The following is a 13,545-nucleotide window of genomic DNA, read 5'->3' as shown; positions in this document are numbered from 1 at the left end:
TTGGCTTTTCCTTGGGGCACATGTCAAATTTTGACATTGTTTTTAGTATCATAAAACCCCATATCTGATGAAGACAGTTTAGGTGTGTTCTGTTATCTTTTCCCATCCAAGATGCTTACAAAAGCCCATTAGAAAAACTACAATGCTTTAAATTAGGAAAATATTATAGCAATTTTATAGTAGAATCTATGGTGAAGATTAAGTTCTTTAATATTTTGTAACACATTTTCTTTCTTTTTTGTTGGTCGTGGGGCCTGAACTCTGGGCCTGGGCACTGTCCCTCAGCCGTTCAGCTCAAGGCTAATGGCACAACGCCACTTCTGGCTTTTTCTGCTTATGTGGTACTGAAGAATTGAATCCAGGGCTTCATGCATGCAAGTCAAGCACTCTACCACTGAGCCACCTTCCCAACCCTCTAACACATTTTCAAAAAAGATATAACAGATCTATATTATTTTATTTTTGTCGTGGGACTTGAACTCGGCTTGGGCGCTATACCTCAGCTCTTCAGCTCAAGGCCAGTGCTCTACCCCTTGAGCCATATCACCACTTCCGGTTTTATGGTGGTTTATTGGAGAGAAGAGTGTCATGGACTTTCATGCCTGGGCTGGCTTTGAACCACGATCTCAATAGATCTGAGTAGCTAGGATTACAGGTGTGAGCCACAAGTGCCCGGCTAGTACAGAATTTTTAAAAAGGTAAGGAATATAGATTAAGTAATATTAAGCAGTCCCATGTGTAAATGAAGCATTCAGAAACTCTTTGTGAGCATACCTCCACAGAAACAGCTCAGATTTCCCTTTTTTCCCGACTTTAGACAGGTAACTGAGAATGTCCCAGCTGTACATTAATGTGAACCTCTTAGCTCTGAGTGATGGTTGGAATAGAAGGCAAGATATGGATTATCTCATCACTGTGGTGACAGGTCATCCTGGAATGTTCACATTGAATACCTGACATGGATAGTTTTATTTGAAAAGTTAAATCCCAGGACCACATGTTATATTAATGTCTCTATACGAAATCATTTTAAAATAAAAAATGAGCAGCATTCAAAATGTACTTTCAGAGATTGTGAAAATGTCAGTGTGAAGTAAAGGTAATGGTGACATAAATTTTAAAAAACACACAAAATTTCAAGTTCCCGAAAACAGAGAAATTAGTATAAGCTATATTGGTTACACACAAAATTTTGGGGTTCTTTATTTGGGAGGTATTATTTCAATGCAGGAAACTGTGTTTTATCATTTGGCCAAAAGCTAAGCTTGTAAGCAGTCCTTTAAAAGGATGGGAGATTTAGTCCTTCTGTGTTGTCTTTGCAGCATAGCGACATCTAATTACAAAGGAGGATGAGTAATGTTGCCTCTAGATGGAGAGGAATTCTAGTTGTGTATGGAACTTACAACCTTTGTAATTTTAGTTAATATACTTTCCTTAGAAGCTGAACCATGCTAGCATGTAATGTCACTCAGCAACATTGTTTTTATCAGTCTCTTCTTATAGCAGTTGGTCATGTTGGAGAGTTGGTTTAACTCTGTCTTTTCCTTTAAGCCTACCAGGAGCTCTGAAGTTATCAGAAGTGGTTGCTACCTCCCTATCAGATTTCCTCTCTTACAGGTTAATGGGTCATATTTATAGTGTCATCAAGCTTTTAGCATTTGAGGATAACGTTTTCTTTTCCCATTCAAATATAATAGCCAATGTCTTCATCCCAAGGAGATTACAAGAATTTCACATCTCTGTGAACAATTCTGAGTTTCTTGGGGCTTGCACACACTGGTTGTTGCCCACCGCCTCTCTCTGTTCTATAGCCTCTGGAAAGTCCCTCCATCTGTCAGTATATTTCACTAATTCCCCACACTGAAGTTTGAGTAATCATATAAAAATATAAAACTCATATTCCATCCTACTACTTACCATGAATGGGATCAGTAGAATTTTTTGAATATGCTTTTGAATGCTGTTGATGGTCTGGTGCTAGCCTTTTTACCCCATCTTAGGCACTGAATATAATGTAAATTTCTGTATCTCATTGAGTATATGATTCTTGTCAATTCAGACCTTTTTATATGCTATTGCCTCTGCCTGTAATGCTCTTTCTGACCATCTTGGCCTACTTAATGTCTATATATTTATTAGAGTTCAGCCAAAACCTCTCTCCTCTTGAAAACCTTCATAACTGCCCCTACGTAGGTTTAGTTATGTACTCTTGTTATTATTGCCCCAGGATAGATTCCTAAGAACCTCACATTTCTCTTTTGAAAATCTCATCACACTATATTCTTTATTGATTGTCTTTTTTCCCCCATGCCACAGTGGAAACCACATGTGTGCAAGGGACTATGTCTATTTTGTTTGCCACTTCATCATAAGATTCCTTGACATTACACTCAACACATTTTGTTTGAGCATAGATGTATTGGTCAACTGGTAGTAGTTCTTGCATTTGACCCTAATTTTGGGAAGCTCACTTGTGATGCGTGGTCTGCAGAAGTCAGACTATGCAGCTCTTTCCTTGCCTGATTCCTCAAGTTCTGGGAAAAAAGTTTTGGGACTTTCCCCTTTACAGCACAACTCCTGATCTAGAAGAAGTCTTAGGTGGTTAGGATGGGGAAAGGCTTTGTTAGAAGAGAGAACTTTTACACTGCTGGTGTAAGAAAGGAGGAAATCTCTACCAATTTCCCAGTGTTTTGTTGAAGTGCACAGAGGGTCTGCATTAAGTTGTGGAGGCTGTTTCTCTTGCCATCACTCCTGATGAGGAAGGAGGGAGGGTTAGCAAAGAATATTTCCAGTATGGAAGGAAATGGAGTTAAATATACCTGCTTGGATTATTTATCACTTTCTCTGGAAATCCTTAAGCTTCTTTCAGATTCCTGCTATTTTCCCTTAAGATGATGATACATGAGTGTAATTTCTCCTAATGCTCTACCTCTCCAAGAACTGAAATGTTTTATATTAGTGGTTATTTAAGTGTGCCCCTTCACTTAACAAACATTTATTAGGGTCTCTTTTGTTTAAGTTCTGAGCTGTGAGTTTGGAATACAAAGATGGGTACACTAGATTGGCTAGCTGGGAAGAAATATCCATGGTAGACACTCAGAGAGGTATGTACAGTGTTTGAGAAACCCAGAGGAGGGAGGTAGAACTCCTAGTTATTATTTGGAAGCTTTAACATTGGCATATCTTAATTAAGTAGTTGTATGACCACAAAGGCTTTGATTGTACCGTTAAGTGTACTACCTCTGTTACAGTGTTTTGGGGATTTTGTACCTATATCTTTTCATTTCCTGGGTGGTAGTACATAAGGTTAAGAGTAGGAAGATGGGTACTGGAGGCTTATGCCTATAATCTTAGCTACTCAGGAGGCTGGGATCTGAGGATCTCAGTTCAAAGCCAGCCTGGGCAGGAAAATCTGTGAAACTAAAGCCAGAAGTAGAGCTTTGGCTCAAGTGGTAGAGTGCTAGCTTTGAACAAGGAAGCTCAGAGACAGCATCAAGGCCCTGATTTCAAGCCCCAGGACTGGTGCAAAAAAAAAAAGAAGAGTAGAAGTCCTGGAGTCAGATAGACTTGGAGTTCAAATCGGTGCTCATTTCTTAGTGTTCATGTGGATAACTTACTCTCCTATACCTAGAAAAAACTGGCTGATTTGATGTGATAGATGCAATGTACTTAGAATGCAAGTAGGTCCTTCATTGTACCTTTCGCTAGGTGTTTATACTGTTTTTTATATTTTAAATTATCTTCAAATAGTCGTACAATGAGCTTTCCATCCGACTGTTACTTTATGAGTACAATGCATCTTGATTGCATTTTGAAGTGTTACCCCTCCCATCTTTCTCTTCCCATCTATCTTAACTCCACCTATCCCCTCAGGTTACTTAGTTCCATTTTCACCTATAGATTTATCTTGTCATGATATTATATGATAATATTCTTTTGTCAGTAAGCCTTTAAAGCCCAAGGAAGGATTTTTGCTCATTCTTGTTTTGATCATTCTGTAACCAGTTTGTGTTATTTTATTTTGCTTCCCACAATAAAGGCTGAATTGCAAATTTTAAAAAAAAAATAAAGTGACCTTTTGTATAAATACAGTGTAAATATTATAAAAATACAACACAAACACTCTTTTAAAAATGTGCATAAATTATCAATTTATTGAGGTAAGCTTATACATTCAAAAAATGATCTGGTTCTGAAACAGATTCAAACCACCTAGACTCTTATATTATCATTTCAAAACTATGACATATAAGATTTAAATGGCACTTTATAAAAATTATAAATAGCAATCATATATAAATTAATTCATATTTAAATTATCAATAAATTAAAAATAATTAAAATAGTGTCCTAATGTTCATACTGTCAGTTCTTCGTAGAGAACAACATAAGGTAGATCCCCAGTGGACAGGGATGGTTCTGTCCTGATCATGGAAAGGAATGCCTGTACACACCCATAATATTAGCTGCTGTGCATTACAGTATCCGAAGAGCTCTTAAACTGAACTGCAGGAAAGTCTCAAGGCTGCTCAGGATGAGGTGAATTATCATGTTCTTCTGCCACTCATTCTGTGACTCCAGCTCTTTCAGTAGGAGAGCATTTGCAGTTGGGCTAGGGAAGACTATTTCATCTTGATTCTTTATCTGAAGAGGAAAGAAAGCAAAAAGGATTGTTTAAATATAAAATAAGTCCTTCTCAGTGGAGATATGCTCAGGACTGTAGGAAAAATATTAAAATTTGGGTGGAAGAGACTACTTTGCCTCAGCCAAGTCAGGGAAAGTGCTTTTGCTCCACCCCTATCCTGAGAAGGACCTAACTATTCTACTTTGTCTCCATTAGATGGTAACCATCCAGAGGGCACCCTCATTATCTTAATTTCCCTTCTTCTGTGTTATCCAAAATAGTGTTGGACACATAATTATTATTTAATAGCTACAGGCAAGCTAATGAGTTCTAAATATTGTACTTTTCTCCACTCTTCTTCTCAACTATCCATCTAGCATCTGTTGAGAGTCCACTGATACAGTAGTGTAAAGAGGATTAGAAATGTCTTTCTATAGGACCATTGGTATGGTGATAGTAACTTGTGTAAGGCTTTGAACCTCTCAGTGTGGTCCTTGAGTAGTGCAGCATCACCAGGGAGCTCTTGGGAAAAATGAATCTCATGTCCCACTCTAGACCTACTAAATCAGAATATGCAGGGAAACAATCCCGAGGGCATTCCCACGCAGATTAAAGTATGAAGAGCCCTGGTTTAAGGCAAATAACTGCACGTGAGAGAGGCAGGCTGAGTACAGGGCCCTCCTCTTTGCTTTGGTCATCTACCATCTCTCCATTCTCTTCCTTTTAATAGCTAGTTGCTGGTAATGGCTAAAGCCTCCTTTTGCAGTCTTTAGCTTACTTCTCTGCAGTACAGTAGCAAGAATCTAACTTGGAGCAATTAACTACTAAAATATTTTTTGTGTTCTTCTTTTATAAAGGCTCATTGAGTATAGTTAGACGTGCTTTCTTCTGTTTATTTTTCTCATCTCTTAAGCTATTGGAAATGATGTCAAAATCCATGTCACTTTTACAGTTTTTAATGGCTATAGATGTTCTTTGCAGAAGAGAGCCAAAAAGCAAAAACAAAGAAACAACAATAACAAGAACAAAAAAGTTAAACTATGAGGAGCAACTGTTTCTTAGTCCCTCTCCTTCACATACAACGATAGTTGCTGAAGCAGGGTGGTAACTGAGCTGTTAGGTATTCTCCTGAGCCTCTCTTCCCTTCATCCCTCCTGGAAAGCACTCACCTCTTGCATCAGGAGTTGGATCACAGATTTTGTACTGCTCTTCACATCTTTGGCTTTGTTATTTTTCTCACTGCTCTGAAACTTATTCTGGATGTACTTTAGGTAGATCTGGAACTCCAGAAGACCAGAGGAGATTTTCAGCAGGCAGTTGTCCTACAAGAAGAAAGCTGGGAAAGTCAATTATTTCTAGAAGACAGAATCAGTTTGAGACCTTAAAAATCAGTGTCTTCTCCTTCTGACCATCATGAGCATTTAGACATTTTGTTTTAACACTGGACAGAGTTAGCTGTACCTTTAAAAAAATATCTGGAAAAGGCTGGGAAGGGGGCTCAGCGGTAGAGCGCTTGCCTTGCATGCATGAGGCCCTGAGTTCGATTCCTTAGCACCACATAAGCAAAAAGAAAAAAGGCGGAAGTGGTGTTGTGGCTCAAGTGGCAGAGCGCTAGCCTAGAGCTGAAGAGCTGAGGTACAGCGCCCAGGCCCAGAGTTCAGGCAGGCCCCACGACCTGACCCAAAAAAATAAAAATAAAAATAAAAAATATCTGGACAATCAAGGCACCACTTAATTTTGCCCAAGGCCGATCAAGACACTAAAGTGTGGCAGTGGGGACCATTTTGGACTCTTTCCTTAGTGCTCTGTCTCCTCTCTTGCCCTTGCTATGGTTTGTGTAATTGTCAGATGTCAATGCAAGTTATCTCAATGGAAGGTGAGGGGTTTGGAGAATAACGTTAGCAGGGAGAGTTGGCCTGGATGCTGCTTGGCCTGGATCATGCGAGGGGCAGCCAGAGAAGAATGGTTCCCAGACCACTCTACTCGGCGTTTCTGACATTTGAGAGTTGTGAAAATTCCCAACACAGAGGAGCCCCCATGTTAAAAGAGAAACTATCTTTTTAAAAAAGTTTTAAGTTACCTGCCTCATGAAATTTATATAACGGTCTTTACACCTGTGCCATTCTTTGTTACCAGCCTGGGTTTATCTGAATATAGTCAATGCACGCAAGAACTGGTTAGGGAATGCTTGAAAGTAAATGAGGCAAGTTCATACCTTTTTATGTCCACTTTCAAAGCACCCATCTTTCACTGTCATCTTTGGAAGGTTCAGCTTGTCTCGTGACAATGCATTGTCATTGCTAACACACTTTTCCTCATTGTTACATACCTGGGAAATAGATACCAGAATTGTTAATCCAAAAATTCTACTCCCAAACCAAAATACCACTAGAGGGCCCCACTTATGTTCTACCACACCAGCAAAAGGAAGTTACAACCTATTGGCATCTTGGCAAGCAATTCCTAGTGGAATTAGGCACACTTGGGTTCAGTCCCAGATTGCCTGTGGCTTCAGGCATATTACTTATCCTGCGTCTCAGTTGCCTTCTTTCCAAACTGGGAAGCATCTAAATGCCTCCTACTTTTGTTCTGAGGATTAGTTGGAACATTTAAATGAAGTGCCTGGTACAATGTAGGTATTCAATAAGTGACAGCAATTTTGATGATAATTTGGGGCAAATACGCTTTAGCCATAGGAAGTTCTAACTAGAATGACCTGTGAGAGAAAGCAAATTGCATAATTTCACAGATAAAGTGGTAAAATACAGAGGTGATATTTGTCCACTATTACAAAGCTGGTTTAGCAAAACCAGAGCTGGAGTCTGGTTTTCCTGTCCTATTCCACATGTTCTTTTGTTTTTGTCAAACACAGCCAAAATCCTGGTGCCCACTGGTGGCCCATTCCTGTAATCATAGCTACTTAGGAGGCTGAGATCTGAGGAATGAGAACACAAGAGTTCCCAGTACCAGTACAAAGATAACAAATTAAAAGAAAAACTCAGCCAAAATATTTGGAGATCTGAAGGTGGAAGGTATTTTGACCTAATGATTCCAGGGGGTGGGCCCTAAAGTACCATCTTGACTGGAATGATCCTGGAGAACTTACATAACCTAAAAGTAGGAGAACTACTTGAAAGGCTGAACATTCATTTCAAAGTGGCACTTTTCAAAGCTTCACAAAGTTCAAAGGACAAAATGAAGACTGACAGGCCTTTCTGGTGTGGAAAAAGAAGGCCCTGAGAAACAATGACCTGATGCGCACCACGTGTAGCACTGCAAAGGACTAGAAAACATTCTGTATTTTCCAGAAAAAGGAAGAACATCCTGAGACTCACAGCAGAGAAGAAATGTAGAACAGAGTCTACCCACTTTTTGGCATCAAATTTAATGTGTCTCCAAACCCCACAGGAGCCACTGTCCTCCTTCATGGACAAGGAGAATGAATGAATGCCCTGCATCCCTACCACCAAGCCTACCCACCTCCTCTTTCAATTCTTTGATTTTCATGAGGGTATATGAAATCTGATCTTCAGCATTTTGTGTAGAGGCATATGTTGGTCCATCTGAAGTGGCATTGGCTGTGACATCTTCTCTTGGGACTTCCGAGGTGGGGAAGGCAGTAGCTGTCACCAGGAGCAGCCCCACGAAGGCAAGTGGACAGAAGGTGCCTGTGCGGAGGAAAGGGAAAGCGGTGAGTGAGCTGACAGCACACCTGGGAGCCTGCCTCTGGCTGCTGGCCAGCCATCAGCCCTTACACAGCCCTAGCACAGGCACTCAGTGGCCCTGCCAGAGGGGCTAGGGATTCCCTTCACTTACTTGAGGAGAGGAACTTCATAGCTGTTCCTGGAGGGCAGATGGAGCTCCCTTTCGTTCCTGGTGGGCTCAAGAGCAGAATGAGTCTTTGACATCCCCAGTCTCATATTTATTGGGAGTTGAGACTCTGATTTTGAGACTCATGGGAAAATCCCACATTTGATAAAAATCTTTTTTTGGGGGAGTGGGGCCAGAGTGGGTGGAGCTGATTGGAAACCTTATTAAGATGATTGTGCAAGTGACGTTTTTTAGCCCTGAAAGAATCACAACTTGGGGGAAAAAAGTATGGCTTAAGTCATCCTTAAGGTTAGCCCTAAGAAGTCGAATCATTCTTCCTTAACTTTCTTCTTCTTCTTTTTTTTCTGTGACACAGCACTTTAGGAAGACTTGGGGGGTGCGGTGTGGGGTAAGAAGGCAAAGCTGTAATCATTCACAATGTCTGATGAGGAGGAACAGAAAGAAGCTAAAGCTATGATTTAAAAAACTCAGTTTGAATACCAGATTAAGTGGCTATGATTTAGTATTCTAGCTAATTTCTACAGGTGAAAAAAACTCAGATGGTCTGATAACAGTTTCCTCAGATAGCATCATGGACCCTTAACCTGGGATTACGCAGAAGGTAACCTTGCCAATCATCGCAGAACTCTTATTTCCTGACTTTCATCATAACCAGTAATTACAAAACTGCCTGGCCACCCTAAATTTTGCACAGTTATGATTATAGGAATCTCCAGTAGAGTGTGTGGTGCATACTCCTTTTTGACACCAGTGCACGTGCCAGTTTTCTCACCTCTTCCACCCACTTCAGAGAGTCTTGTTGTCTCTCTGGTGGCTTCTTGAGGATCTACCTGGTGAGGACTTGCATCTCTGTGCCACAGGGTTGTTCATGCTCTCTGTCCTGTCCCTGCTCATCCCTCCTCTTTCTTTTTCTTTTCTTTTCTTATTTTTTTAACCACTTCTGGCTCTGTGCAGTTTGGCTCCCCTGTGTACCTGCAGTGCTTGCAATGGCCCAGCCTGCTAGGTCCCACCAGTGTCTGAAGCCCATGTAGTTCATGGCAGAAATGGGGAATACTACTCGCCTCTTTGATGAGGATGTCAAAGGAAAACCTTATAGTATCTTTAAAGGTTTTTTTCATAGCTGCTTTTCACTGTAAGACTGCATTTGAATCTGAAGGTGCCATATTTACTAGGCTCAGAGTCAAGCTTTCCCCTCTGATATGACAGCTTTCCTTACCCAATCAATCTTAAAAAAATGATCTTTTAGGATGACTTTTCTTACAGAAGGGTTCTTACTCTCTTGCATATGGTCTGTCGATGGTAGCCCTACCAGTCTCCAGATAACATTGAGGTCAGAACTAGGCCCCCAATATAGTAATTACAAAACATAGTGTTATTAGCATCACAACCATTTCCTCTACTTTGCAGAGATCTTCTCTTCAAGATTCCAAAACAATGGCATTTTCAAGGGCATTTAAAAAACATGCATTAAATTATTTAAGTTTTCTTGCTATTCAGGAGGCTGTGACCTGAGAATTGTGGTTCAAACCAGCCCAGGCAGCAAAATCTGTGAGATTCATCTCCAATTAAGCAGCAAAAAAGCCAGAAGTGGAGCTGTGGCTCAAGTGCAAGAGTGGCAGCCTTGAGTACCAATGCTCAGAGACAGCATTCAGGCTTTGAGTTCAAGCCCCAGGACCAGCACACAAAAAATTTAAGTTTCATTTTGTATATAACATGTTAGAACCTGCCTGTTGAAGAAAGTGAGGTCACCCATTCTTTCCTTATTTGTCTAAACAAAGGTAGCTTTATGGGGGTTTTACTTTGAAAATGAAAATGGGAAGGATGGCCAATAGTTTCACTTTTAGTGCTTTTTGGTCTTAAATATCTTACACGCCCCTGAGACAAGTTCTCTTTTTGCAGTGAAACACATTCCTTATTCTCGCTTCTTTTCAGGAGGGTGCCGGAAAGCCTCTGTAATATGGTACTGCTTTTATTCAGTTGTCTGGCTTTTCTTTTGGAAAATTTGACACAAAAAATTTTAAACATTTGAACTTAATTATTCAAAACAACATTTAGATTTACCTTTTCTAGGAGTATTTTCCAAAAAAGAGGAGGTATGTATGCATGGTAAAATTTATGAACAAGATACCAGGATATTCAGGGGAAAACAAGGCTCCTTCCTTTCCTGGCTTCTTCTCCCAGAGGAAGTGCCTAGACCTCTGTTGACCTAGTCTGACCTAGTCTCTTCAGCTCCCATGCACTCATTTCTGTATTTACCTTATCACATGCAGATAGACACACCTTGTAATTTTCAAAAGTCTGTATGTACCCTGTGCTGCTTTCTTTGGAATATACCTATATAGGCTCTTGAGTACTCACAGCTTGGGTAAAGCCCAATTCATTCTTATCTGACCTTGGATGAGTTGCTCCAAGAATTTGAACTCTTGTTTATTTACCTATAAAACTGAAATAATAACATTTCTTCCTTTTACAGGACTGTTGTGAAGACTGAATGAGGTTTGGTGTTAAAAAAAATGCCTGGGGAATAGTAATCCTGAAAACAGGTACTAAATCTTTGAGACATTTGGTGACTGGAACTACTACCCAAGGAGCCTCTTTGAGCATAGCTGTCTTATCAGCTAATGCCTTGTGTAGGAAATTACTATGAAGGATACAGGCCACTGTGCCAACCTTTTTATTTTTCAAAAATAAGGTATTAGTTAGGCTCTATTGAAAATTCCTTATGTCACAGTGTGAAAGACTGAAAGGAAAAATTGTCTCTCTTGTTTGAGAACATAATGGTTCTCAAACCAGGTCCCTTGACTTAATTAGATAGTTGTTCTTGCTCTTAGATCTTTCCCAAATCCTTCTGCTGAGTGTTTTCTCTGTGCCTGGTCATCATCATTGTATAAGTTCCTGAAAATAGCTCCTGAACACAGGGGTGGCAGAGTGGCTGACAACACAGATCTTGTGCTTCTGCCAGTCAGCAAAAGTCAGGTGGTAAGAATGCAAGAGGGATCTATCAGCCCCCGTATACCACCAATATGAATTTTTGCTGCTGTCAATGCCTTGGATTGTCGTTCTTTGTGGGAAAAAATGGACTCTTCCTTCTTGGAATGCATTAATGCAATGTCATAATTCTACTATGATAGCTTCCTTTCTTTATATTTCAATATGTTTTCTGTTTGGAAAAATATTATATTTAGTAAAGATTTATTTATTTCTCTTAGAGTTGCTCTAAGTTCATGGCAAAATTGAGATGAAGGCCCAGAAGTTTCTCAAATACACCCTGCTCCTAAATCTCTCTCACCTGTTAGTATGTAGTAATGATCAGGAAAGTCTACTGGATGATCAGCATCTGTTAACTAATGCTGTAGTTGCTGGATTGAACCCTTGCTGGTTTGAAGTGACTGCTAGCTGAGACTGAGACAGGAAGGGCAAACAGGAAATGTCTTTTACTCCCTTTACCACCTTATATAGAGCTAGTTGTGTTCCCTGCTAATACCTGCTTTCCTACATTATGGTAGAATCCAGTTCAGAGGATTCACAAATATATTTGAGATGAGGAAAAGAGGAATTTCCATTGGGTACTGATACGTTCCTCACATCTCTTAAGCTATATTACATATTCTGAGGGTGAAAGATGGGTGGTTCTGCAATTTAACAGGAGTATCCTAAACAGGAAAGGGAAGTCACTGGGTTTTAGGGAACTGTAGCTGCTGTTAGGATATTGTTTCACTTGTCCTAAAGGCAGAAAAAGTTCATAAACAAATAGTAGTTGACTTAACAGCTTCTGGGATAGAGCCTAGGGAGAAAATGTCAGACTGAACGCTCTGAGAAATATCATGATTTGGGAAGTGTTGGTATTACTTGATGAGAGATTATTGGTGTGATATGTTGTGTCTATTTGGAAACAGAAGGTTGATTCTGCAGAGCAGCGAGGTAAAGTGACGGAAGCTCTTGATTGTCACCAGCCTAATTCAGTAGTGGCCCTGGCCTCAGAGCTTTGTCTCTGACAGCCCACTCTAGTTCCTGGTGACTTCATGGTCTTCCCTAAGTTATTGTGAAGAGATAGATGTAGCTGAGCTGGATCTGGCTCCTCCAAGGCTGGGGATGGGATGTGTATCCTCTGGGTCTGATCTATTCTTTGCCCTGTATGTTGAATTTCCTTCTCCTGCCCAAGTGGAAACTCTTGGGCATCTTAAAGGAAGTTGCCTCTCCTTAGTCAACAACGTGGACTCTGCCTGAGAACCTTCTTTAACCTTTCATCTGAACTCAGGACCTGTCCAGAAGAGGGTATCTGATTATAACACATTGCTAAACTGACTGCTTGAGGCTTCTTAGATGTTAAGAAATTGCTGTGATTTAATAGAGCCGAGGGCAAGGAAGATTCCCTAAGGCTGAGATTTTGAGCTTTGTCTCTTTCCCATCTATTGGGTTAGGTTTTCTATATTGCTAGCTGCTGATTCTGCTTTACAAATATGAAACTTCAGCTCAGTACAGTTAATTTAATCTCCAGAGTCGTTTGAACCATCTCTGGTTTCTCCAAACCATGTCTAGTTTCTCTCACTTCTCTGAGTTTGGTGTCATAGACAGAAAGGACACATGCAAAGCAATGGCTATTTTCCCCCACTCTTTTCCTCAAAATTAAGGTACTATGAACCCATTTGAAAGTATCACATGTAATGGCATGGTCAGGGGATTCTGCTGGCCTGCATGTGCTGTATTTCATCTTCTTTTACTGCCCTTTTGCCTAACTAATTGCTATAAGGAACGTGTCTTAGTTCCTCTGAAAAGAGTCTCCTGTGCATTCTTGCAAGCTGAATTCATGAAGTTAGGGAAGGCCTCACAGGTTTCTGAAGATAGGTTCATCAGAGTAGTTTAAAATGTTACAGGAGAATTCATGCCTAGGTGAACAGGTCATAGGATCATAGGTAATTTCTTCAGGCTACTTAATATTTTTATACATATTATGTGTGTATGTGTGTGTGTGTGTGTGTGTGTGTGAGAGAGAGAGAGAGAGACAGAGACAGAGACAGAGACAGAGACAAAAAGAGTGAGAGAGAGAGAGATTGGTCAGAATCCTTGACTTAAAGACCTTCCGTAGACAT

General features: G+C 40.3%; 1 protein-coding gene across 1 annotated transcript; it reads right to left on the bottom strand.

Moving 5' to 3' along the window:
* Positions 1–4,476: 4,476 nt before the first annotated feature.
* Positions 4,477–8,494, bottom strand: LOC122112101 (interleukin-6-like). The gene is made up of 5 exons (XM_042684955.1): positions 8,441–8,494; positions 8,105–8,292; positions 6,840–6,953; positions 5,794–5,946; positions 4,477–4,644 (listed from the first exon to the last, which is right to left on the bottom strand). Exons 1-5 carry the CDS (start codon positions 8,457–8,459, stop codon positions 4,477–4,479), a joined length of 642 nt encoding a protein of 213 aa, XP_042540889.1. The 5' UTR covers positions 8,460–8,494.
* Positions 8,495–13,545: the final 5,051 nt, after the last annotated feature.

The sequence above is a fragment of the Dipodomys spectabilis genome, unplaced genomic scaffold (assembly GCF_019054845.1).
Source record: "Dipodomys spectabilis isolate Male_0828 unplaced genomic scaffold, ASM1905484v1 ptg000092l, whole genome shotgun sequence".
NCBI classification, from domain to species: Eukaryota; Metazoa; Chordata; class Mammalia; order Rodentia; family Heteromyidae; genus Dipodomys; species Dipodomys spectabilis.
Note: the sequence above shows the minus strand (reverse complement) of the source record. Positions and strands in the feature narration are given on the sequence as shown.